General features: G+C 34.1%; 2 protein-coding genes across 3 annotated transcripts; both read left to right on the plus strand.

Annotated features, from left to right (window-relative positions):
• The first annotated feature begins 750 nt into the window (after positions 1-750).
• LOC117904440 lies at positions 751-13,142 on the plus strand. Its single transcript, XM_034817034.1, has 9 exons — positions 751-903; positions 1,867-2,018; positions 3,364-3,476; positions 7,037-7,115; positions 8,364-8,392; positions 9,302-9,395; positions 9,949-10,038; positions 10,153-10,342; positions 12,673-13,142. The coding sequence occupies exons 2-9, from the start codon at positions 1,875-1,877 to the stop codon at positions 13,089-13,091; spliced, it is 1,158 nt and encodes a 385-aa protein (XP_034672925.1). The 5' UTR covers positions 751-903; positions 1,867-1,874; the 3' UTR covers positions 13,092-13,142.
• A 3,283-nt stretch (positions 13,143-16,425) lies between these two features.
• LOC117904439 (kinesin-like protein KIN-14P) lies at positions 16,426-25,412 on the plus strand. 2 transcript variants are annotated; one of them, XM_034817032.1, is made up of 22 exons: positions 16,426-16,528; positions 16,805-17,086; positions 17,178-17,335; positions 17,421-17,531; positions 17,792-18,017; positions 18,249-18,376; positions 18,495-18,578; positions 18,709-18,786; positions 18,868-18,960; positions 19,064-19,093; positions 19,982-20,578; positions 20,666-20,747; positions 20,832-20,927; positions 21,014-21,193; positions 21,295-21,401; positions 21,489-21,667; positions 22,025-22,189; positions 22,275-22,528; positions 22,680-22,843; positions 23,929-24,431; positions 24,932-25,032; positions 25,125-25,412. In XM_034817032.1, exons 2-22 carry the CDS (start codon positions 16,972-16,974, stop codon positions 25,196-25,198), a joined length of 3,525 nt encoding a protein of 1,174 aa, XP_034672923.1. In that variant the 5' UTR covers positions 16,426-16,528; positions 16,805-16,971; the 3' UTR covers positions 25,199-25,412. The 2 variants fall into 2 exon arrangements, with proteins under 2 accessions (XP_034672923.1, XP_034672924.1); XM_034817033.1 differs by having other exon boundaries at positions 17,178-17,326.
• Positions 25,413-25,610: the final 198 nt, after the last annotated feature.

Raw genomic sequence — 25,610 nt, forward strand, 5'->3', positions numbered from 1 at the left:
TTAAAAAATTCAACATCATACATGAGAATAATTCTTAAGAAGTGGTTAAGAGTAACATCAAAAGTAAATAATTCTTAAATTAATTTCTAAAAATAAAAAAATATATCTAAATAAAGTAGTTATTTTATAACACATTTTTATAAGTAAATCAAATGTTTAGATTAATTAAAACTTATTTTATTATCCTAAGATGGCATAATTTTGGAAATGAATTGAACGTAATTTTTATCAACATGATTGAAATTATGTTTTCAAGATAATCGTCTTTTTCATATCATTACATTTTGATGGTCAATATCATATAACTTAAATAAAAATAAAAATAAAAATAAAAATAAAAATAAAGATGAATATGTAACAATTTTGTTCAAATTAGAAAACTTGTGAGATATTGATTTTCTCTCCATCAAAGATTTAAGGTTGCTGTTTGTTCAATTATAATTATTAAATTAATAAAAAATTAATTTTAACCATAGAATTAAAATGAAATAATTGTGGAAATTGCTAAAATTAACTTATATATATATATATATATATATTTATTTTTTTTTAATTAAAATCAATTTAAACTATATTAAATTGAGCATGGATTGAAAATCTGAAAAGTGAAGTAAGGCGAGATTCAACTTGGTCATGACATAAATTAGACATCAGGCCCACTTACAGCCCAATAGTTCAAAAATTGTCCAGGCCCCATGCTCAACCCATCTTGTCCGACTGAACTGACCTAGCCCAAGTTTCTGTTTACACAAATGCAACGAATCATTTAGCCTTCAAACGCTGCGTTTCAGTCGATCTCTGAGTTTAAGCTTCAGAGTACACCGATCACTGCACAAAAGCATCCAACTTCTCGTTACACAAAAGCATTCAATCATCCTTAGACGATCGATCTCTGTGTTCAAGGTACCGTTCCAATCTGTTTTCCCCAATTCAAGCAATAGATTTACGTTAGATACAATCGTTTGGATGCTGAGAAAATAACAGGGAACTGATAGAAAATTTCCAATCGTAAAATTTTCACCACCTAGGGTTCGAGAATGCTAAACATTGCACTTTATCTGAAACTCATAAGACTCTTTGGCTTAATTGATCTGAGGTTTTTTTTTTTTTTTTTGGATTTTGGGCAGCTAAGAAAGAGAGAGCCTAGTAATCAAAATGTGTGTGTTATTTATTTATTTATTTTTTCTTCTTTTCTTGGTAACCAAACGGAGGGTCGGATTTCACTTGTGTGCTTTATCAGTTGGATATGCTAGTGCTGTAAGCTATCAATTTAGTGTTTCTTTTTTAACAGCCGTGGAGCTATTGCCGATTACAGCCCAGATTGAAATTTTTGTTAGGTTGACCGTCTTTGCTATTTGGGAATGTTCTCTTGTATAAAAATAGATTTAGTTTAGATACAGATAAAATATGATAGAAAACATGAAAAAAGTAATTAAAATCTTGAATTGTAAAATTTTTAAAATTTTCACCATGATTTGAATTGTAAATTTTTTCTCAAAGATGATTGAATAGGAACATGCCACTTTACTTAAAATTCACAGATGGGCTTTTTCTTTTTTTGGAAGCAAAATATGAGAAATTTCTATGTAAAGAGCATAGCATTGTTGTTATGAATGGGACTGACCTTGAAATTAGATTATGAATAAATTTTCTCAAATAATTTGCTTACCATCTCTGCAACCAAAATTATAAAATAAAGTTTTGGATGTATGGTCAACATTTCTAAGGTTTCGGTTTCATAAAACCCTAAACCCTAAAAGTTCAATTTAGCATGAAGATCAACTCCTGTTTGATGCACTAACAACAGTCTAATTTGGTTCTTGTGTTTTTGTTTTGCCTCTTGTTATTCTCAATGTTCTTGTGCAGTCCCATGCATGGATTCAGGAATTGAAGTTGTTGAAGAAAGATTGAACTCTTTCACTGGTCAGCTCCAATCTGAGTGTGCCATTCTTGAAAGAATTGTATACAAGAACAAGAATCAACACCGTAGATGCTCCTACTTTCAATACCTTCTAAAGGTACCTTTTCTCCCCTCTTTTGATGGGCTTTATTCTCTGTTTGGTTGGTCAGAAAACTGTGGCAAAAAAGAAAATTTTAATTTCTTTTGTTTACCTTTTTACATTATTTTGATTTGTGGGAATGTAAGACTCACCTTGAGTAAGGTACATTGCTGCAAATAGAGGCACCACCTAGATTTCATATAAAGGAAAAAAAACCAATATTCAAAGGTTGAGAATTTGTATTTGAATCCAACTATCTCTTTACGTATCCGCCTAGATTATGATTTTTTTGAGGACAAAAATATCCATTAGTGAAAGGCCAAAATATCATTTCAAATCAATGCACACTCATCTTCTTTCTCAATTTCTTCTAATAACACTAACAACATATTTGGAAGAAGTTTTTTTGAACAATGAATAAGCAAATAATCATCTTTAATTATACTAGAATTGTATATGTATGATTTTTTTGTTCTTTTTTTTTTTCCATTTTTTTAGAGCTTTAAAATAAAAGGATCAAGAAAAGTGTTCGTAATTTCAGGGTTGGAAGGTTTTTGAAGTTTCTGGTTCTATACCTCCGAACACTCTTAAGGGTGTCTGATATTATACCTCCAAACATCCTTAAGAGCATTCAACCTTTTGAGGTCCACTTTTTAAAATGTTTTCACCTTTAAATCACTTCTAAATTATTCCTAAATATTTCCTAACTATTTTTACAATAAATAGTTATTGATAATTACATAAATGATAAGCCCCAAAATATATTTATGTGAAACAAATATAATGTTAGTGTGTGGATACAAACTAAAATGCATAGAAGATATTGGAATTGACTTTGAACTTCAACACTTTTTGGGTGACAAACAAGCTTGGAAGAATAATATTTTGCCCTAGGGTTTTGTTGAAGAGAAGAACAATAATAGAAGAAGGTAGAAGAAGTGTGGTGTGGAAGAAAGGAATGGTGAAAGTACTTTTGCTATATTAAAAATACATAGGTGTATGTATTAAGAAGTTTTATGTTTTAGGGTGGATATGTGGAGAGATTAGGTGGATGCAAATATAAACTTGTTTGATTTCTTTTCTTTTCGTACATTTTCTTAGTAAGTAAAAATGAGGACTAGGCTTTGTATAGCTCATAGTAATTTTTATTTGTGTACAATTTTCATAAAAATGTGAAATTGTCCATGAGTAAGACATATAGCTGAAATATGTTTGTTTTCAAACTGTGGATTTTATTAAATTTCAAAAGTTCAATTTCTTTTCTTTTCCTATATAAATTTTCTGTAATCAAATTGAGCATTAGACTATCTATATATTTTTTAATGGGTTCATTGTAGTTTACCATACTTGTTTATGGTTTTAGGTGAGGAGGGACTTGAAACTCCTGCAATCAGCTAACTTGGAAGAGCTTTTGAGTTCATGCTTTCAAGTTATCCATGGAAAGAAACCCCAACAAAAGGTCCATCTTTTAGAAAGGTACATTCTAATTCACTATATTTGCCTTATTTATTTGGTAGGCTGGTTTTCCCATGTTGGCTGATATCTGAATGCGAAGTAACTTAAATAGAATGACAAATTTGGTAACGATCTTCGTAGTTTTTGCTTCAGAATACTTTTATAAATGGTTGTAGACATATTGACATGAAACTCTCGTTGAATCCAATTTTGACACCCAAAGGCATTTTTCCTTTTATTTGTTTTGAAAATGTGGAGAAGGGTGGGTGTGTTTTATATTTCCTTTGTAGGATCCACTCTTAATGTATTTCTCATTTTACCTTGTGACAATTCTTGAAGCATTGATGTGGCATGAATTTTGGTTACTTTATCATTCCTATTAACTTTGAAATAGATGATAAGTTGAAATAACATTGATTTGCATGTGCACAAATGCATAAATAAACAAATATGCCTCCATAGAACTCAAAGTCTACACATATAGATAATTATGCATTACCATCTTCGCATATTTAGATTATAGGGAGTTGTGCAAAAGCATGTCTACTGTATTGTCCACTAAGCATAGATAAGGACCAAAATGGTTACATATTATTATTTCATATCTAAAAAATCACTAGTGGATTGCCCTAAGAGGACTCAATCTTGTGATATTCATAATTGGGACTATACTTGTATAGATAAATTCCATGTCTTGCACAATCACACAAAATTGTGGACATATTGATTTGTATTAATTTGGAAAGAAATAATTTTTGATGCGTACAATTATTATGAGATGCTTGAATAGGATGAACCTACAACACATGTTTCCTTTGAAATTTATACATTTTTAAATTTGAAGAAAAGCATGTGCCTCTCCACTTTCCCAATATGATATATGAGGCCTACATTTGAGAATTCCACCCAAACACTCCTAGAAGTTGCATTTGGCCTTCAAATGTTACTTTTAGCATCCATAAGTAGCCCCTTAAAATAAGCGCTACCTTGTTGATACATGGGATTATCTAGTCTTGAAGAAGTTTTTAGAGAGCTAATATTTTTATCGATTTTAGAGAAACTATTTGTACCCTTATTACGTGCGAGCCTTCTCAATAGAGTACTCATTTATTTTAAAGCTTGTTATACCTTTGTTTCACTAATTCCAAAGTCTAGTAAGACTATCTTTGCGATCACCCCTTATATCTTGGCTTGATGGGCTAATCAACACTATTCCTTAGTTTAATTTAATTAAAGTTTCAACTTAATTTAAACTAAATAAAACTTATGGCTCTGATACCATTTACTCAGGATCTTTATAATTAAACAATAGAGTAAAATTAAACACAGTAAAACCATAATAAAAACAAAAAGAGAAAAATAATAATAGGAACAAATACTTGACAAAAACAAAATATTTGAAAAAAACTTGACTTACAAAGATCTTGATTACAGAGTTTACAAATCAGTTGAGAAGTATGGAATATGAAAGGTATACAATGAAAGAAATCTATATCTATATATATATATATATATATATATATATATATATATATATATATATATAAGGGGAGAAGAGATAATAAGGTTTGATTTCAAAGAGGTTTTTTAATTTTTTTTGTCAATGCTTTCCTTGCAGAGGGTCTTTTAATAATCAGAGTGACAAACTTCAAAATGTTTTAAGCTTGTGTTGAAATTCATCAAGCTAAAGAGAATGTGCTTTCGACAAATCTTATCTTGAACAACTCTTTAACGAGTTGAAGGGACTTTGCTTTTTGGCAAATCAACAGATCTTATCTTGAATAGTTCTTGGTGAGTTAGAGTGAATCTACTTTTTGACAAATCGATATATTAGAAAGCTATGACAACCTCTCTCTATCCTAAATGTTTGGTTTCTTCCCTTAAAGAGAAATTTTGTTATTCCAAGCAAACGATGAACATGAATCAACAATGGTTCCTATTTGGTAACCATTAGAACAGTTGGCAACCTCATTAAAATGGGACTTAAAAAATTTAATCACTCTTAAAATTGAAAACAACTTGAAGACAAAGAAGGATTAGTAACCATTGAATGCACTTCTCTAATATCTAGGAGTCAATAATATAAATCAAGAACTTCTTCCTCAAGATCTTTTTTTAGTTATACCTTGGCTAGAACTAGAAACCAAGAACTATGAGGAGTAAACTTTCAACATGATATTCCAAGACCGTTTTATTAGGAAAATGAGTGCCCAAGATTATCTCCAACTTAGTCTCAAATTCAACATGATGCTCCAAAACAAAAAAAAAAATCATTTATAACATTAAGAAAATTTACAATTGATAAAGAATACATTATATTTGAATTTTTATTAGAAAATAACAAAGAAAAAAGAAAATGGTTTTTCTCTGCATTTCCAGAAGTAAAAAAAGAATCAATTTAGAGAAGAATATTGTACATATATGAAAACTCATCAAGTAAATACTCCTATGTTCATTTGGTTTGGAATTCATGCTTTGAAAAATCAAATGGATTAAAGATCAAGAAAATGTAAAGAGATTTTCTTTGGTCAAAGATTGGGGAGGGTAAAAAAGATTATTATCAATTGGCACATAGTGTGTAGGCCAAAGGAGTTTGGAGTTCTGGGAATTGAGAAGACTTCCTTGAGAAATCGTGCTCGTTTAGGGAAGTTGCTATACAGGTTCCCTAAGGAAAGTTGTGGCCTATGACATCAAGTTATTTCAAGCATTTATAGGACACATCCTAATGGATGAGACTCCAACATTTTGGTTAGATGGTCACAGGATGTCCTTAGAAGGCTATTGCACAAGTCATCTAGGAATTTTCCTCATATTCTTGCTTTGTGGTGGGTAACGGGGAGAGAATTCAATTCTGAGAAGATTTGTGGTGGGGTGATAACCATTTGTGTTCACAATTTTCAAGTCTCTATAGAGTTGTCACATTGAAAAATATCACTATCTCAGTTGTCCTTGATAATTCCTCTCCAATTTCTTAGAATTTTAACTTTCATCGTAATTTCACTGACATGGAAATTAAAAATCTTGAAAGACTTATATTCTCAGGTTTATTCTCAACAAAATCTTTTTCTTGACCTTGTCCAATTTCTCAAGTCCACTCCCGTTCCTTTTGACCAAATTTGTTTGAAAATCAAAAGCCCCTTCAAAGGTTAAGGCCTTTGCTAGGTTAGTGGTACACAAAAAGGTAAACACTAATGACATCCTACAATTAAGCAGATCCTACAAGTCTCTCAGTCTTCATTGGTGCATTTTATGCATGGGAAGTGGAGAATTGATTGACCATCTATTTCTACATTGCCTTTAACATTGGGGCTTTGGCATAGTATCACAAATATCTCAAATCATCACGTGGTAGCTTTACAGAGGGATGGTTTGGTTCTCTTTTGAACTGAAGTCTATGTTTGTCCTCATTTTTTCCCCATCTAATTTACTCACTATTTGATAGGGGTAAATGTCTATGTTGAGATTTAAATAATGTACTTTGAAGCAAAAGGATGTTCATAAGTTTCTGAGTGTACATACATATGCTCACACATGTTTGCTTGATTTTTCACTTATCTATTTATTTATATATATCTATGCAGTTTAAAGAAGAGAAAAGGCGATGGTGGTAAATATAATTTTATGGAGCGGCTTCTGGGAGCTGCACGTTTACTATCTGAAGTATGTTCTTTGTTTTCTTCCTCCCTCTTATATCCCGTTTCTTCCTTTTTCACATTTGATTGTTTCTTCAGCAGTTACATCTCCCTCAGTTAAGGAAAGGTCAGCGTGATTCGTCATTAACATACTTTTCTTTTTCTATGATATTACTAAGTTCCTTAATGCATTACTCCATTGCAGTTTGCCCATGTGTACTATTTAGATATATTTGTACTCCTAGGGTTCTCACTCATATGTATGATATGTCTTGAGTATGGCATCAGCAGCCATGATCCCAACTTAGCCTTTTTTACTATTCAGGTCACACTGAAAGAACTGCAAAAGCAACTTTTCATGCATTTTTCTGAGCTCTGAACAAGTGTAATAATCTGAAAAGTCAAGGGCCTAAGTGTTGGTAGAGGGAATATCAATGAAGAAGATGGGGGAGGAAAGGAAGAAAAATGCCATATTGTTGTGACATTGACATGATATCATCACAGTACAACCTCACCAGGAAATCTGGCTTACTGTCAGCCAATAAATTTTTAATAGAAAACAAGAAAATTTCTTTTGAATTTAAAAGGGATACACTAAGAAGGACAAAGATTCCATAAGAAAAAAGGAGAAAAAAATTACAAAGATAGTAAATACAGGATTTTCAATTCCAAGGGGAGTAAAAACAGCCCTATTGTTCACCAGAATTGGCACATGGGAGTGGAAAATGTTGATGTTAGATGCTTTGTAATTTTGGAGAAGGGACACAGTAGTGCATTCTTGGCCTAATCCAAACTTACCTAACTTCTTTGGGATATTTTTAGCATTTTAAACTAAGATTAACCTTGCTGACATTGTTAAATGAATACAATTGGAATCCGAATGTCTTTGAATAGATTCTTTCTTTTTCTTGATCCAAGTGCAAGTGCAGTGTTTGCTGGTCTTTCCTGTTCAACCATTTAGCCACCTTGTATAATCATGCAAGTTGGTATTTCAACGATCTGTTTTCTGATACAAGCCTTTTTGATTGGAAAAGTTAGATTTTTCTAATATAACTTCTGTGGTTTTGAAAAGGGTACATTGGTGCAAGTGCTACCATATATCAGATACATATATCAGATCAGTATTTTTATTGTGTCAAATCTAGGAGGCAGCTACTTGCAATGCAGCTTCAGATACGCTAGATTACACAATCTCCCATATATTGTGTAGTGAGGAAACCACTATGTCCTTAGGTTGTGCTTACTCTTCCTAATGTTTTCTCTGTTTCTGTCACAGATGGTGGAACCGATGTTGAAGGCAGCTATGTATCCTTCATTAGTTGGTTAATTTGTTGTCATTGTTATGGGACTTTTTGTGATGCTAATAGAATTAATTTGGACATTTGATTAGTTTTCTTAGATCTCAAAATGACTTGATTGAATTGGTTGTGGAAGTGACTTATAAATTAGCACATCTTTTTTACCACATCCTAAACAAGGGCCATACCAATCATTTCCCATCATAACGGTGTAGCTGTCTTTCCACTTACCTGGTAGTCTTAGTAGACTTGTTTGCATCAGAAACTGTATTTCTCCAAAGTATAGTTTAAAGGTATACAATTGTAATGCAATATTGGTTTATCATATATATTTCTTTTTTAAGGCATATAGCATGGTCTGGGTCTTTTTAGTTTTTTATCACTAATAAATTCTATGATCCTCTTTTCTGCCAGATTTAATTTCTGGTTCATCAAATTTTCTTTTTGTTCTGCCATTTCTTGTTTCGCTATATTATTTGCAGGTCTCTAGGTTTTAATTATTTCCATTTCCTTTTCAAGTCCAGTAATTAGATATCTTTCTGGGATAGGTTTTCTGGACCTAATCAGTTGGCCACCATGTCTCTTTGTTTGTTTGTGTGCGTGCCTTTTTTTTTCTTTGCTTACAAGGATCGTAGAAAAAGAAAAAGAAAAAGAAAAGGACACTCTTTTGATCATTTTCACTCTTCAAATATAGTTGGATTTTTCTATCTTATGTTTTGCACCTTTTTTTTAGATGCAATTTCTTCTGCCATCTTGAGGCAAACTGGCCAAATATCAGTCTGTCTTGGCTCGTTAAAACCATCCTATTTTGAGTGGTTGCATGCTCATCATCATTGTATTAGAATATTGGTTTGATCATGTGGGGATGGATTGGGAAAATTAAATTATCTATTTTTTCTTCTTAACTATTCTACAGTGAGATATCTACTTTGCTTGCTCGGTCATTTTTCATGGGATTCTCTCTAACAATCTTGGCTCTTCTTGCTCGCCTTCGAGTTTTGGTTCAGCAAGTATGCTTTCATTTTGAGGAAGAATTAAAATTTCTAAATTGGTTTTGCTTAGCCAAAAAAAAAAAAAATCTAAATTGGTTTTCGAATCTTGTTAGTTTATGGCAATAAGGTGATCAATCTCAATGGTCTAGCTGATGGCCTCATCCTAGTCCCAACATAACAAGAGGGTGAAAATTGTATGTTGTATGAAGAGGGCCTGGGTGCCTTGTTTTGATACAAAGCATATGACACAGCAACACCCCCTAAAAATTGGATGGACAAAGAGATGGTGGCAAAATCTTACTTGGAATCGAGGTGTCAAATGTTGCAAGGACAGATATAAGTCTGTCCTTGTTATTTGGGACTTTGATGTAGCCCACTGGACAAATGCTTTCTTTTCACCAATGTTTGCATTTGCTTACTACCATTCACTCTTAGGAATAGGCCATTGTTGGAAGGATGACTGTATGGTGTCTTAATTTAGTGTGCCTAATAGGACAATCTGAATTACTTGGTGCGTTGTTTTAGTTGACACCATGGCAAAACTTAGGATTGCTCTTTGTTTTTTTGCCAGATACTACTTGATGTTGTTTCTGTCTTCAACATGGTTTCTTCTCTCTCCCAAAAGGAGCAGTCTGTAAAATTGACTCAAGCAGGAATTGAGGTTGGTTTTGCAGCTCTATACATTTGGCAAATTCTTTTGGTAAATATCTTTTTGCTGTTACCCTTTGACTCAAAATTAGGTTCTTCTTTCTCTCTCTGTGGATAATTGGTGCAGTTTTTTAGGGAGTACTATCCAACAAATGAAGAATTTGTCACCCTTGAATGTGTGTGGGAAGCGGATAAGTTTGTATTGCTTGAGAGGATCAAGAAAATCGAGATGAAAAATCTAGATGGGGATCCCAGAGAAGATGTTTCTCTGGGAACATCAACCATACAATATCAAAGTATTGAGGCTTTACTTGCAGGTGAGCAAAACAATTACTGTTCTTTATTTCCTTTTCCTTCCCTCTCTCCTTGCTTTTCTCTTGTGGAAAAGTCAGTTTCAGCCTTAGGTTTTGATATGAATATGTTATTGAGCTTGTTATCAAAAGAGGGATTTCCAAGTTCATTTATTTTTCTTGGTTTATATATATATATATATATATTTTTTTTACTTACTTGGGGCTGCCTCTTGGGGCGTCTAATAGGGCCACTTCCGCGTGGGATGGGGTGGAGGAGAAGGTGAGGAGGAGGCTTGCCCTTTGGAAACGCCAATATATGTCCAAAGGAGGGAGAATCACTCTTATAAAGAGCACGCTGGCCAGCATTCCCTTGTATCAAATGTCGTAGTTCCGTATGCCAAAATCAGTGGCAAGGAGACTTGAAAAGCTTCAAAGAGATTTCTTGTGGGGAGGAGCCAATGGGGGGAACAAAGCACACTTAGTCAAGTGGGAGGTGGTGTGCGCGGATAAAGAAAAGGGAGGGTTGGGATTAAGGAAGCTTGTTTGTTTGAACAAAGCTCTTCTAGGCAAATGGATTTGGAGGTTTGCGCATGCTAAGGAGGATCTTTGGAAAAAAGTGCTTGAGGCAAAGTACGAGCAAGAGGACTTTGGGTGGAGGACAAGGCAAATGGGGTGTTTGGAGTAGGAGTTTGGAAGGAGATTTTGAAGGAGTCCGTGTGGTGTTGGGAAAATATGGTATTCAAGGTGGGAAAAGGCAATAAAATCAGGTTTTGGACAGATCCTTGGTGCGGGAATAATGTGCTGTCCCAAAGCTTCCCGGACCTCTTTTCCATGGCTGCCCAAAGGCATGTCACAGTGGAGGAAACATGGGATCAAAATTTGGGTCAAGGAGGGTGAAATTTAAGGTTTTTAAGGGCCTTTAATGATTGGGAGTTGGATTTGGTGGGCAATTTGTTAGTTGAGTTGAGGGAGTATAGAGTAACTTTGGAGGAAGGCTCGGTGATTTGGAAGGAAGGAGATGACGGGCTGTTTAAAGTCAAGAAAGCGTACAGTGTGTTGGCAAGTCCTGAAGTCGCTGAGTTCCCTCATAGCAATGTTTGGGTGGACAGAGTTCCAACCAAAATTGCTTTTTTTGCTTGGGAAGCTGCTTGGGGGAAGGTCCTCACTCTGGATAAGCTGCAGAGAAGAGGGTGGCAACTCCTTAACCGTTGCTTCTTGTGTGGGTGTGAAGAGGAAACGATCAATCATATTTTAATTCATTGTACAATGGTAAAAGGGTTGTGGGATATCATTCTTGTGTTGTGTGGTGTTCAGTGGGTCTTTCCAGAATCTGTAAAGGAGATTTTATGTAGCTGGAAGGGCTCTTTTGTGGGGAAAAAAAGGAAAAAATTGTGGAAGTCCATTCCGTTGTACATCTTTTGGACAATTTGGAAGGAGAGGAATAGGCTAGCTTTTAGGGGGGGGTGTTAGCAATTCAGAAGTTAAAAACTTCGTTTGTGTACAATATTTGGGGGTTGGGCTAAAATGTACATTGGTATGGAGTCGAATTCCCTAATAGGATTCTTGGAGTGGTTAGCCTTCAATTAGGGGTTAGGTTGTTTTGTTTTTTGGTTGGGAGGCCATAGTCGCCTTGTATACTCCCTGTATGCTTTGCGGCTTCTTAGCCTTCTTTAATATATGTGCTTGCTTATCAAAAAAAAAAAAAAATTTTTTTTTTTACTTATTCTATCATATTTTTATAAGTACTGATTAATGTCAGATACATTACCAATGACCATTGGATAAGAATGGTTCCATCTATTTCATGATCAAGAATATTCATTAGGGTAAAAAATGATTCAATTTTCCTGTTTAACCATTTATTTAATCCTCAGACATATGATGATTTACTTTTAGACATAGACTCGACAGAAGCAATAGTGAGCTACATTATGTTTAGTTTATAGCTGAAGATTCAACTTCGTCCTCTTGAATTCAAGCTTGAGCTCACTTTTCTGGAGGCTATGAAAAGTTGCTTCCGGAGGCATGATGCTGTGTTGGGTTCCATTTGAGACGTTTAGGAAGTTAACATTTATTCTTGAAATAACAGAGCCCTGTTGTTATGCTGAAGCTATTGATTTCCTGCAACTTGGACACTTTGACTGGATGGAAAATTTCCTTGAGGCTTGTCAATTGGATTTTTGGTGCTAGTTTTATATATTTTGTTGCTAAACAAGCTAGCATGCTACAAATGAGTCTTTCCAATTCTCATAATTTATTTGCAGCTGCCTTAACCTCTGGTTTCTTGCTGTTGCTTTGTATTCTTGTGCTACTATTTCTTTTGCCCAGTTCTGTAACATTTGTCTTTTGTGTAGATGATGAACTTGGCTCCAAGAAGACAGACATGCTCCACAGTTCAGAAGAGGGTCCAACTCTGGTCAGTGAGGACAAATCTCTACTGGTGAATCCTTCCCTTGAAAGTGATGATGGGAAGCGGGTTGAAGATAGTGTGCAAGTTAGCAATGGTTCAGAAGTTGAAGGATCCTCTATTGAGAATCTCCTCCCAGAACAAGGCTTGCTTCCCCACACAAGCTCATTTCCGAGTTCAAATCCTTTAAAACGTAAATTTGATTCAAGCAATAAAGTGGCTTTTGTCTCCGTGAAGAGACCTACAGTATCAGCAGCTACCACACCCTTTTTCCCTGTTGAGGAAATCAAAAGTGACAATGAAAACAAGGAAGATCCTTTTTTCAGTCTGCTTACTGGTGGAAACATAAAGGATAGCATCTTCTAATTACTGATTAATTCATCAAGTATTATATGGCTTTTTGTTCTTTGTTTTTCATATGTGTAGGGTGTTTGCCTACAATTTGGCTTGTGGTGCTGAGATTAAAGATGAGCCTCGGGAGAAAAGCCAATTTTCATCATTATTGGGTTTTATCATTATTTGGTAGTGATTTTAAAAAGTGTTTTTAATATTTTTAGTATTTGAAATATAAAAATTTTCAAATATTAGAAGTGTTAAAAATGTTTCCTAAAATCATTATCAAACGAACTCTGAACAAAACAACTAACAAAACATACATCAAATTTTGTTTATAAGTTTCATGTAAGTTCCTACAGCAGAGGTTGTCTAAGAAATTGGGATTTTGGACTGTTGGACCAGTTTTGAGTTGGGGTTTTGCACCCACTGACCCACTTAATATATATCTGATAAATTTATTACCACAATCAATAGCTGATGAATTCTACATTCCATTCTCCGAACAAACAGATGGTTTCTATTTATTAGATATAAAAATTTATGAGAATTATTATAAACCTTCAATCACCTGATTTTACATCCCATGCTCAATATTGATGTCGCAAGCAGATGGATTCTATTTATTAAATATAAAATTTTATAGGAATTATTATAAAAATTTATAGTTGAATTGATGATATGATTATTTTAAAAAAAAATTATTTTCCTTGTGTGGTTATAAACGTCATGGATTTCGAAAAAAATATTATATTTTTACATAATTGTTTTTAAAATAAGTAGTTGAAAAAGTATTGAATAAAAGTCCATTTTAAAAAATTTAACTTTAAATTTTAAAATTTATATTGAAATGGTTTTTACAAAAGATAAATTCAATGTGATGTAAGCCAAGTTGTCTTTTTAAAACACCATTTTTCATTGGCATTTTAGCCATACATTTAAAAATATTTTTTAAATTATTATACACCCAAATTATTTTTACAACCACCATTTTTTAACAAAATGTCCTACCGTAAAGGAGTATTTTTTATTTTTTATTTTTTATTTTATCTTATTTCATGGTCCAATGTGGAAATTAAAATGGCTTATTAGGAAAATAAATTTAGTTGATAAAAAAAAAATAATGTTTTCTTAAGAGTATAGAGTAAACAAAAGATATTGCTTGGATTATAAAACTTTAATTTAATTTAATATTAAGTTTAGCTTCTATTCAAATTCATGAATTTAAATTTGATTCCATTATAAGGTTGAATTTAGATTAGATTAAGTTGGGTTTGCATTGAAGATCCCAATCTCAATTAATAAATATTTTTTCAATTCATTTTAATCTAGTATCATAATATGACTATCTAGTATCATAATATCATATTTTCAAACATAAGGTAAATTCAAGTTATATTAAAATTAATATTGTTAAGAAGTGTCCTAAATTCCTAATATATATTTCTCTTTTGTAAAAAAAATAAAATTATATAGAATACTTTTAGGTTATTATATTATTATAATACTAGACTTCCTTATATAATAAGGAAAGTTGTTGGAAATATTTTTATAAATATTTTAGGTCATAAGGGGAAATGTGTAGAAGAACGGGAGGTACCAATAGAACGAGAAGACTTGTGGTAGAGTAGGGATACAAAGAATGGGAAGATATAAGATGTTTCAGGAACCCAATAATTGCATCTGGTTATATCATCTATAATATTCTAGTTCTATCATCTGTAATGTTCTCTATTGTATAGTGAAATAATCATTTCTCATACGTCAATACAGGCATGGTTGGTTATGGTTGGTTGAACCATGTTAAACCTCGTGTATCGTTTGTATTGATTATTTTATCTTTGTGTTATTGATTAACGATGATTGCATCAAAGCTTTCGCCGACACAACAAACCGGTATCAAAACTTAGGTTAAAGATTTCTGAAAAAGTAAAAGATCACAAAGTACACAAGATGAAAACAAAAGAAATTTTCAATGAAGGTGGAGTTGATTGCTCTCTTGTGGTATAATAATAAAAAAAAAAGTTTGTGCCATTGAAGATCGACTTTATGGAATTTGGTCCAATGTGGAGATTGTTAAGAAGTGTCCCAAATTTCTAATTAGTATATATTCTTCTTTTGTAGAAAAAATTATTATATAGAATGTTTTTAGGTTGATATTAGACTTCCTTGTAAAATAAGGAAGGTTATTGGAAATATGTCTATAAATATTCTAGGTCATGAAAGAGAAAAAGTTATGAATTGAAGATGAGTTTGTAAAGACTATATGAGGTGAATAGAGATGTGAGGAAAAACAAGAGGTACATGGTGAAGCGATAGAGCTCATGGTAGGGTAGAGATACAAAAAGTGGGGAAACATGACATGTTTGAAGAACCCAATAGTTATATCTAGTTATGTCATCTCTAATGTTATGGTTCTGTCATGTAATATTATTTATTGTATTGTGAAATGATTCTCTCATCCGTGGACGTAAGAATGGTTGGTTGAACCATGTTAAAACCTCCTGTACTGTTTATATTGATTATTTTATCTTTGTATTCTTGATTAACGATGTTTGCATCAAAGCTTTCGTTGTGATAAAAAAATAATAATAAATAAAATAAAGAAAAAAATAAAGAAAAAGAAAATTCCACTTAGTGATAGTATTTTAATTTTATTTTTGATACACTTCATATCAAATGACACATTATTTTTAAGAATAATAAAAATGCAAAATGAATTTATTTTTATTAAAAAAATAAAATAATACATAATACAATTAAATTGATATTTTTCTTTTATAATTATTTGAAAATATATAATTATAAATAATAATATATTGTAAAATTTATAAAACATTAAATTAGATCTGAGTTAAGTTTGGATGGTCTAGGCAAATTTTAAATTAATTTTTATTATAAAAATAATTATAATCAACAAAATAAATTAAGTCCCTTTAATACTCCTTTAATCACTTAATTAAGAACCTGTTTAATAACGATTTTAAGAAGTCTTTCTAATCTTTTTAACATTTTAAAATTTTTATTATTAAAATATTAAAAAACTAGAAACGTTTTCAAAAATCAACACTCTTAAGTTTTAAATTCAAATATTAAACAGAATCTTATCATTATTATTTATTAATATATTTCTTTCAAAATATTAATATTACATTTAAAAAAATATATAATTGCCGTATAGTACGTGGCCACGTATGAATTTCAACACATTTCAACCACGATTGACCAGGATTAAACGGCCGGCCGTCCATCGATCTTCTTCCCTCTCTCTGTAATTTTTATTCATTCATTATGCCTTTTGCAAACTTTTTTTTCTTCTCTTGTTTCCACCATTTTCTCTCCTCTCTTCTCTTCCTTGAAATCCTTGTTGCCAATGAAACTTTTGAAGCTACACCAGATGGAGGAGGAGCCCAGGGGCCATCGCTGAAATCTTTTCTGAGTTGGGTCTCTCTCATTTTCCACCCATGCAGGTGTTATATATTTGTATTTTTGTTTTCTGCTTGGGCTCCTACCAGTCAGAGTTTGAGCTCTGACTTAATGGTTGGTTGGTGTTTGGTAATGGGTTGTGTTACGTGCTCACCATGCAAAAGAAGCATTTGATTCTCTTGCCTTTGGAAATTAAAATAATTCCATTACCAGGCATGAACCATGGGTTTAATGCATAACATCGTTTAATGTATTGAGTTGATGTGGGAATGTGAAATAAAGTTGTGGTGATGATTACATTTTTTTTTTTAACTTTTCAGGATTGTTGCATTTCTGGGGAAGTCTGGAGATAAATAAACTTTTTGTTCCCTTCTTCCTGCAAATGATTTCTTTGGATTTTATTGAAACAATCTGGGGGGTTTTTTCTTATTTTTCATAGTTTGAGGTTTTGAGCTTTGAAGCTGGATGTCTTCCCTTGTATTTCATCATGGACTCTACATTGGATTACAACGCAAAGAAATATGGGGGAATTGGCAGTTTCAGAGTATCTGGTAATGGGGATGTTTTTGAACCAATGGCAACTCATAATGCTGATGATAAAGGTGAGGAAAGGGTGATTTTGCTCCTCTCTTCCTTTGTTTTTCCCATCTTAATTTACTGAACTTTGTATTTATTTCATTCCCCTTTATGCAGACAAGAAGCGAGCCATTGTGGCGGAGTGGTTAAATTCCATGCTTCCTAATTTAAATTTGCCAGTAAAAGCTTCAGTAGAGGAATTGAGGGCCTGCTTGATTGATGGTGCTGTTTTATGTCGGTTTTTGAACAGACTGAGACCTGGTTCTGTAAGTGAGGTTTGTTCATTTAGATGCAGTTAGTGTTGAATTTCATCTCTGGATGTTAGAATTGTTGTTTTGATGTGCATTTTTTTTACTTTAGGTGCGTGATTATGATCATTCTTCTGGGATGCGCTATGAGAATGTTAAAAAGTTTCTGGAGGCTTTGGACGCATTAGGGATGCCCGGGTTTGAAATTGCAGACCTGGAAAAGGTATCAATTGTTTTCATGACCTACTATCAATTGTTTATAAGAATTACTATCCATTATGTACACAAACTAGTAGTACTCCCACTGAAGTCATTGTAGGTTTATTTACATTTATTTTCTTAGCAATTTGCAAACATCTCAAAGTTGAAGTAGTGAATTTCAATTTTTTTTTTGATTAATTTGCTCAAATGAATTTGAGTATATGTTTTCTTAGCTTCACCAGAGCTCTCGGCATTTATCATAATGTTGATTTTATGTTGCAGGGATCTATGAAGAATGTTTTGGAGTGCATTTTAACACTTAAAGCACACAGTATACCAAATGTATGTGGAAATAATTTTCCATTCAGCAGTTCATTTTCTAAATCTGGAAACATTAGTCCTCAAGTGGATGATCCTTTGCGTGGGCCTACACCATGTGGAGAAGACAGGCAGAAGAGTTTTTCAGAATCCAAATTTCAACGTGCTTTGCGTAGTCCTGTCAAGTCTGGTATGGTTTTTTTGTACTCTATTCCTCTATGTGCTTGTCTGTTCTAATGCAGCCATATAAATATATGATAACAGCTTTTATCCATAGTGAAGTTGTGAAGTGAGATCTGCTATATTGAGACAGTGGATAGTTTTTTTGTATTCTAACAACACAAAACTAGCAGATGCTCCTCAATAATGATAATTTTATTTTGACGTAGTGTTGTTATCTTACTTTTTCCCCTTTTCGTAGAGCCATCAGCTGCATTAATGTATCATGTGGGACACAAGTTCCATGAGGTGTTTCAACTGAAACAAGGACGCTATGCGGATATTCCTGCTGCTAAGCTTACAGAAATGATGAAATCTAACAGTTTAGATGTAAGTCATATGGCACCTTATGTTGTCAATGGACATAATTGGGCAAGATTTAGGATTTCTTAGGTGGGCTTTTCAGTTTTATGCTTCTTTAATGCATTCAAGCATCTCATTTTTGCAGAATGCCCCGACTCAGTCACTTTTGAGTGTTGTGAATGGAATTCTAGATGAAAGCGTCGAAAGGAAGAATGAAGAGATACCTCACGTATGGCAATGAGAGGGCAACTGGTGTTAAATTAAGGCATATGTATATATATATTGATAATATAAATGCATTTTTAATGCTAAAAAACTTATCTAAAGATGCTTTTTATTTTTTGTTTTTTTTTCCTCAGCGTGTGGCATGTCTATTGAGAAAAGTCGTGCAGGAAATTGAGCGGCGAATATCAACTCAAGCAGAACACTTAAGAACTGTAATATACTTACTTTGTTTCTTTTATTGGTTTTTATTGTCTAGTCCATATCAATTCTTTTCTATTGGTTTGTGCCTGCAGCAAAACAATCTCTTTAAGTCTCGGGAAGAGAAATACCAGTCGAGAATCAGAGTACTTGAAACCCTTGCAACTGGGACTAATGATGAAAACCAGGTACTTCAAATATGTTGTATTGAAAGATTCTAAATTGTCAGGTTTGCCTTTTTGTTTATTTGGTACAACTACTGGATTCACCAAATGAAATTATTTGCTGCAGATTGTATTGAATCATCTCCAGCAGATAAAGGTATGGCTATAATCCATGAGCATTTTTCTTAATTGAGATATTAGAAAGTCTCTTTTATGTTATTCATCTTTTACTTCAAACATCCTGTATCTGATATCCTTTAGGGACTATTCTCTGTTCCAAAATATACCGATGTGTATTTTTTGCTTTTGCTTCCCATAATTGTTCAATTTGTTGCACCTAAAACAAGGGATTCATAAAACAACTTTTAGGTAGTCTAAGATTTACTAAAATTTTAGTTAACATTACATGAAAACATGTGCAGCCAGCTATGTGAGTCCTATGGTCCCTGCCAGGATAGCCCAGTTGGTTAGGGCGAACATTGGGAAGTGTGGTCCTAGTAAGTTGCACATGGTCCTAGATTTGAATCCTACTATTGATGATACCCTGAATTTACCCGGTGCTGGTTGTTGCAGGGTAGTTAGCACCCCGAGGTTTGAGTCCCCATGGAGAGTCCTAAGGGCTTAGCCATGGAAGGTTCCTCGGTTATAAAAAAAAAAAAATTCTTGAGTCCTATGGTATCCTCGCCTTCCCTCAATGCTTCTTCCTTCATTTACTGGATTCTGGTGTTTCTTGTCACAATTTTCAACCACTTTAATATGTTTGATATCCTTGATTTGTGTTCATTAAGAATCAAAAGTTGAATGATGTTAAAGATGAGGATGGAAATAGTGGGGTTGGACTGCCCACTGATATATCAAATTTCTCCTTTCATGATGGAGGTGGAAGGCATATTCACAATTGATTCTATTCTTAACTTGCTGCAATTGTTGATCAGTTGCTTGAGATGACATGGTGCATATTTTGTTTGCCTGAGAAAAAATAATATTGCTTTCTTGGTTGTATGGATACCTTTGAAGTCTTTAATTTTATTTCTTTTTATTTCAGACTAAAAAGGCCAACGTGGAAGACAAGAAGAAGCTTGAGGAGGATATGGCTAGACTGATAAAAGAGAAGGATGACACAAATCTTGAAATTTCTTCTCTGAAGCAAGAAATGGAAATGGCCCGGAAGAAAGAGAAGGAGCAATACCATCTGGAACTTTCAGCTTTAAAGCAAGAACTGGAAATAGCAAGGAAGAAAGAGAAGGATCCAAATGATTCTAAAATTTTGGTTCTGAGGCAAGAACTGGAAATGGCCAAGAAGAAGAAGGATCAAAGTGGCATTGAAATTTCAGCTTTGAAGCAAGAACTTGAAATAGCCAACAAAGAGAAGGATCAAAATCATATTGAAATTACTGCTCTGAAGCAAGAACTGGAAATAGCCAGGAAGACATATGAAGAACGTTTCTCAGAAATGGAAAAGCAAGGTATGGGAGATAAAGCAGAGTTTGAGAAGAGGTCAAGGGAACTTGAGCAGCTCCTAGCTGATTCAAGGAATAAGATAAATAAACTTGAGGCTTATTCTGGGTTAGAAGGCCAAAGGTGGGATAAGAAAGAGCAAAGCTACCTGAGACTTGTGAATTTTCTATTCAGTGCCTTGCAGGTCCGCTTTAACCAAATTGATCTTGACCTTTCAAACTATACTATTTAATGCTTATGTTTTATACTTGAACTTTGAATAAACAATCAGGGATTGAGGTCCACTTCTGAGTCCATCAAGAAAGAAGTATTGGAAACACAGAAGAGCTATTCAGAGGATTTTAAATGCTTAGGTGGGGTTGGTTGCTACAAAGTTCTCCTGATTCTATATAAATTTCTGTAGCATGTTCTCATAGATCGATTTTTCTGTTGTTCAGGAGTAAAGCTAAAAGCATTAGTAGATGCCTCTGAAAACTATCATGCAGTTCTTGCTGATAATAGGAGACTTTATAATGAGGTTCAAGATTTAAAAGGTTCCATGCCCAATTTAACTCTGTTGGAATCACGACTAGTTTTATATGAATGCATCTTTTGGCTGATGCATGTATTTCTTGGATAGGAAACATTAGGGTGTATTGCCGGATAAGGCCATTTCTCCGTGGACAGAATGGAAAGCAGACAACCATAGAATATATTGGTGAAGATGGGGAGCTTGGTATTGTGAATCCCTCAAAACAAGGAAAAGACAGTCATCGGTTGTTCAAATTCAATAAGGTCTATGGCCCAGCTGCTACTCAAGGTTTTTCATCCTTATATTTTATAATTTGGATCCTTGAATAGATCTCTTTCAAGAAATCATTATAATGCTTCACTCATATTATGCTTGGAAAATGTTTGTAGCTGAGGTGTTTTCTGACACTCAACCCTTGGTACGATCTGTTCTTGATGGCTATAATGTATGTATATTTGCTTATGGTCAAACTGGTTCGGGCAAGACATACACAATGGTATGAACTTGTATATGTTTTAGTCTACACGGCATATTCGTCGATATTTTCAATAAAAACTTATGTAATGTATTGTCTTTCCTCTAGACTGGCCCCAATGCAGCATCCAAGGAGGAATGGGGTGTCAATTATCGTGCACTAAGTGACCTCTTTGAGATCACTCAAAGCAGGAGAAGCTCATTTATGTATGAAATTGGAGTTCAAATGGTTGAAATATACAATGAACAAGTGCGTGATTTACTATCAAGTGATAGTTCTCAAAAAAAATATCCTTCTCTCTATTCATTTTCATTCTTTGCCATAAAGATGTAAAAAGGATATCCTTCTCTATTCATTTTCATCTTCTGGCTTTGCTTTGAGTTGTTCTGGCTAATCCATTGACTAGTTTTTGTCTGACAGATAACTGTCATAAAGCATTTCTCTATAATCTTCCAGTTACATCTTAATTCGGGTTGTTCTTGTTTTCTAGATTTTTCCAGATTTATCTGTCTGGTGTGGTATAATTCTCTTTGAAATCTTTGTTAATTCTGCATCTTGGCCTTTTTCTTCTTGGGTTTGATTAAGTGAAAAATAGTTTTCATGTGTTTTGGCGTGAAATCCTTTGTTTTCCTTAATTTGCACACACTTGGGATTTTGACTACCTCTCAGCCCCATGGGTTAGCTGTTCCTGATGCTACCATGCTCCCAGTCAAATCAACCTCAGATGTAATGGAATTAATGGACATTGGACAAAAGAATAGATCTGTAGGTGCCACTGCTATGAATGAAAGAAGTAGCCGCTCCCACAGGTTCTCATTTCATTTTTAGATATTACCATCTTCAGACTGTATATGTTCTACATGTTATGATCTTCACTTAGATGTGTTATTGCAGTATTGTAACTATTCATGCTTGGGGGACGGATTTGAAGACTGGTGCTTCTTTGCGCGGTAGTCTTCACTTGGTGGATCTTGCCGGAAGTGAAAGGGTAGATCGCTCTGAGGTAACTGGAGATAGACTTAGGGAAGCACAACATATAAACAAATCGCTATCTGCCCTTGGAGATGTTATCTTTGCTCTTGCCCAGAAGAGCTCTCATGTACCATACAGAAACAGCAAGCTTACTCAAGTCCTTCAGAGTTCTCTAGGTAATTCACCGTTTTCCAGTTGCTTTTAGCAATAAATCCCTTCACTTGTCTTATTGTTTCGTCAAGACTCTAAATTATTTCCTTAGCTCCCAATAGTCCTCTTTTTGAACTTCATATAGCGGATTTTTATTTTCTACTTTATAAACTACAGGTGGTCAAGCAAAGACCCTTATGTTTGTGCAGCTTAATCCTGATGTGAATTCATTTTCTGAAACTGCAAGTACTTTGAAATTTGCTGAGAGGGTTTCTGGAGTCGAGCTAGGTGCCGCACGGAGTAGCAAAGAGGGCAGGGACGTTAAGGAATTAATGGATCAGGTTCTCTCATATTCATTTAAGTAGCAGTTTGTTGAATATTTACTAGCCATGGTGCTAAATAGAATTTTATGCTTTTCAAGACGTATTGCAGGCACTATTGAAATATATAAGGTTTACTCAAGTAGTTGAGTAGGTCTAATTTCTCAGTGGACCTCAGGATCATTTTTTTTTTCCTTTTCCTTTGCTTTTCTTAACTTGCAGAGCGATCAATCAATCTTTCAGTTATTATCCAATTCAGCCTACGTTCAGAATAGGGACTGTGTTTTAATTCCAGACATTCATCTCAAAATAATTGCTGAGGATGTAGGAGATCTTACTCCTCTAGTTGTCGGGTCACATGGTTACATAAAATATCAGTTGATTTCTAGGGGCTACTGCTTTCATATGTTCAACAACAATTTACTAGGAGGAAAATTGTCATAGATAATTGATTTGCTTTACAAATGAGTCCTTGTGGACCCTGCTTTTGTCACCTCCACACCAATGTTTTAGAAGGTGAAAAAATAAGTTTGAGATTATTGACCCTTCGCTATAAGGAAATGAGGGGATAATGTTTTTGGCTTTTGGTTTTGAAAACAGAATACACAAATATATCTTTATGTGTATACATGGTACATACACAAAACAAGAAGGAATATAGGAACACTTGGAGATGAAAAGAAAGAGATATTTCATATTTGAAAACACTTGGGATAGGTATGTGCTTTTTGCATTTTTCTATTTATCACTTAACTGGAGCTATATGCTTAAGAGGAGGGACACCATTTTTCTTGAGCTTTGGAGTCTAGTGATCATATTGAGGTGCATTCAAAGACAGTCTTGAACGCCCTGTACTGTGCTCTTGCAATACACTGTACCCTGTTCTTTTGTTTATATACATTAGAACTCCTTTTTGATTGATTACTGATATATGTGCACATGTGAAAAGGTGGATTTTCTATCATCCGATTTCCATCTAGGTCTTTTCATACCGAATATACCTGCTTGTTTAGTCATCTCAAATTTTAGTTAAACATCAAAACTAGTAATCATCTTTCAAGGCACTGGTAGCTCCTTGTTTTCTAAATACCTTATTGATCTTGCAGGTGGCATCTCTCAAAGACACAATTGCCAAAAAAGATGAGGAGATTGAACGGTTGCAACTACTTAAAGATCTCAAAAATGTACATCCTGGTCTCAACTGTGAGAGAAGTGTTACAGGTTCGTTTAAGTATGGATCTTCCCCACCAAGCAGGAATTTCGTGGGTGGGACTGCTCAACTAAGCCAGAAACTACCAGGTGGGAAAGGCTTAGGACCAGCTGAGAGAGCAGCTTCTGATCAGGACAACAGCTCAGAATACAGTGATAAGCATTCTGATGCTGATTCCCAGCAGTCCATGGAAGACTTTAAACAACCAAATGAATCCCTTCGGAAATCAAAGCTTGCCGGTGGGGACATAGGTCAGAATAATCCTGCAGATGCTTCGATCTTAGGATTTGGGGAGACAGATTGTGACGAGAGATCAAGTGATACATCTGATGGTGGTTTTCCTATGCGAACAGAAAATAATGGCCCTGCTCAATCTAAAGCATCAGAGACCACAGAGAAGTGAGTATTTTTCTTCTTTACTTCAGTCTTTGGGTGTTGATACAAAGATTCATCTGTGAGTAAAACATATGAAAATTGAAAAAGAGAGCTTCAATTTTCTGTTTTCATTTTCTTCATTATTAAAAAACTGAATGCTCTATCAGTTGGTCTGCTACTACATTTAATTCATTTTATTTGTGCAAAATCTTTTTTTGGAAAGTAATGGTTGTGTTGATAATTTGCTGTGGTAATATCCATTTTATGTCTCCCTTCAACTTGAGACCTTGACCAATGTGGGTACTAATTCTCCCATCATGAGATATCAGACCATTCTTTACCCCTGACTTGGGTGAAATAATTTTCTGTTCTTGTAATGAGCTAGTCCAAAGCAGCAGCCTACTGCATTTCGTTGCTTGATTTTGTCTATATGTAGAGATTACTTTTGGGGCTTTTTGATATGTACTTGTATACTGATGGAATTGAATCCAAGTCCAAAACCTGAACTAAATTATTTTATACAGGTCTAAACCAGCCTCTAGAATAACAAGACCACCACAAAGAACATTGCGAACTTCATCTCCTCCACCATCACATCTTAAGGATTCTCCAAAGGCGACAACAGGTATGTAAAATATTAGAGTTTTTGGGATCAATTGCTCCTTGCTAATAATATTCCTTCAATCTCTTATCTTTCCCTGTAACTGCTCTTCTCAGGAATGAGAAGAAGTGCTACTATCAGTGGCACTGGAAGCTCTACTTTCACCAAGCCTCCTAGACGATGGCAGTAAATTAAAAGGAAGTCAGTAGCATATTTTTTCCTGGTTATGCAGTTTGTACTTCCATGTAATTCTTTTCTCTTTTCTTTCTTTTTTTCCTGCTTATAACTGTACAGAAGCTCCTCTATTGGAAGTCATTCTTGGTATTCCACTGCTTTTCGTGGTGGGCAATGTCATATTTAATTGGATTTAATAAACAAACTTTTCAGTTTATGATTTTTGTATTCCCTGTTGAATGTCACATTCCCTCTCTCAATCAGTCTTAATCCGCATAAATTAGTTTTTGGTATTACCCTCCCAATGCAGATGGGAGATAATGAGTGTTAGAAGGTTTCTCTTGCCATTTTTGCCTGTGGGTTTAGCCTGAAGCTGAAGGTAAGGCAGAAACTATGATTTCAAAGGACCATCTTCAACACAAGCAATT

The sequence above is a fragment of the Vitis riparia genome, chromosome 17 (assembly GCF_004353265.1).
Source record: "Vitis riparia cultivar Riparia Gloire de Montpellier isolate 1030 chromosome 17, EGFV_Vit.rip_1.0, whole genome shotgun sequence".
Lineage (NCBI taxonomy): Eukaryota > Viridiplantae > Streptophyta > Magnoliopsida > Vitales > Vitaceae > Vitis > Vitis riparia.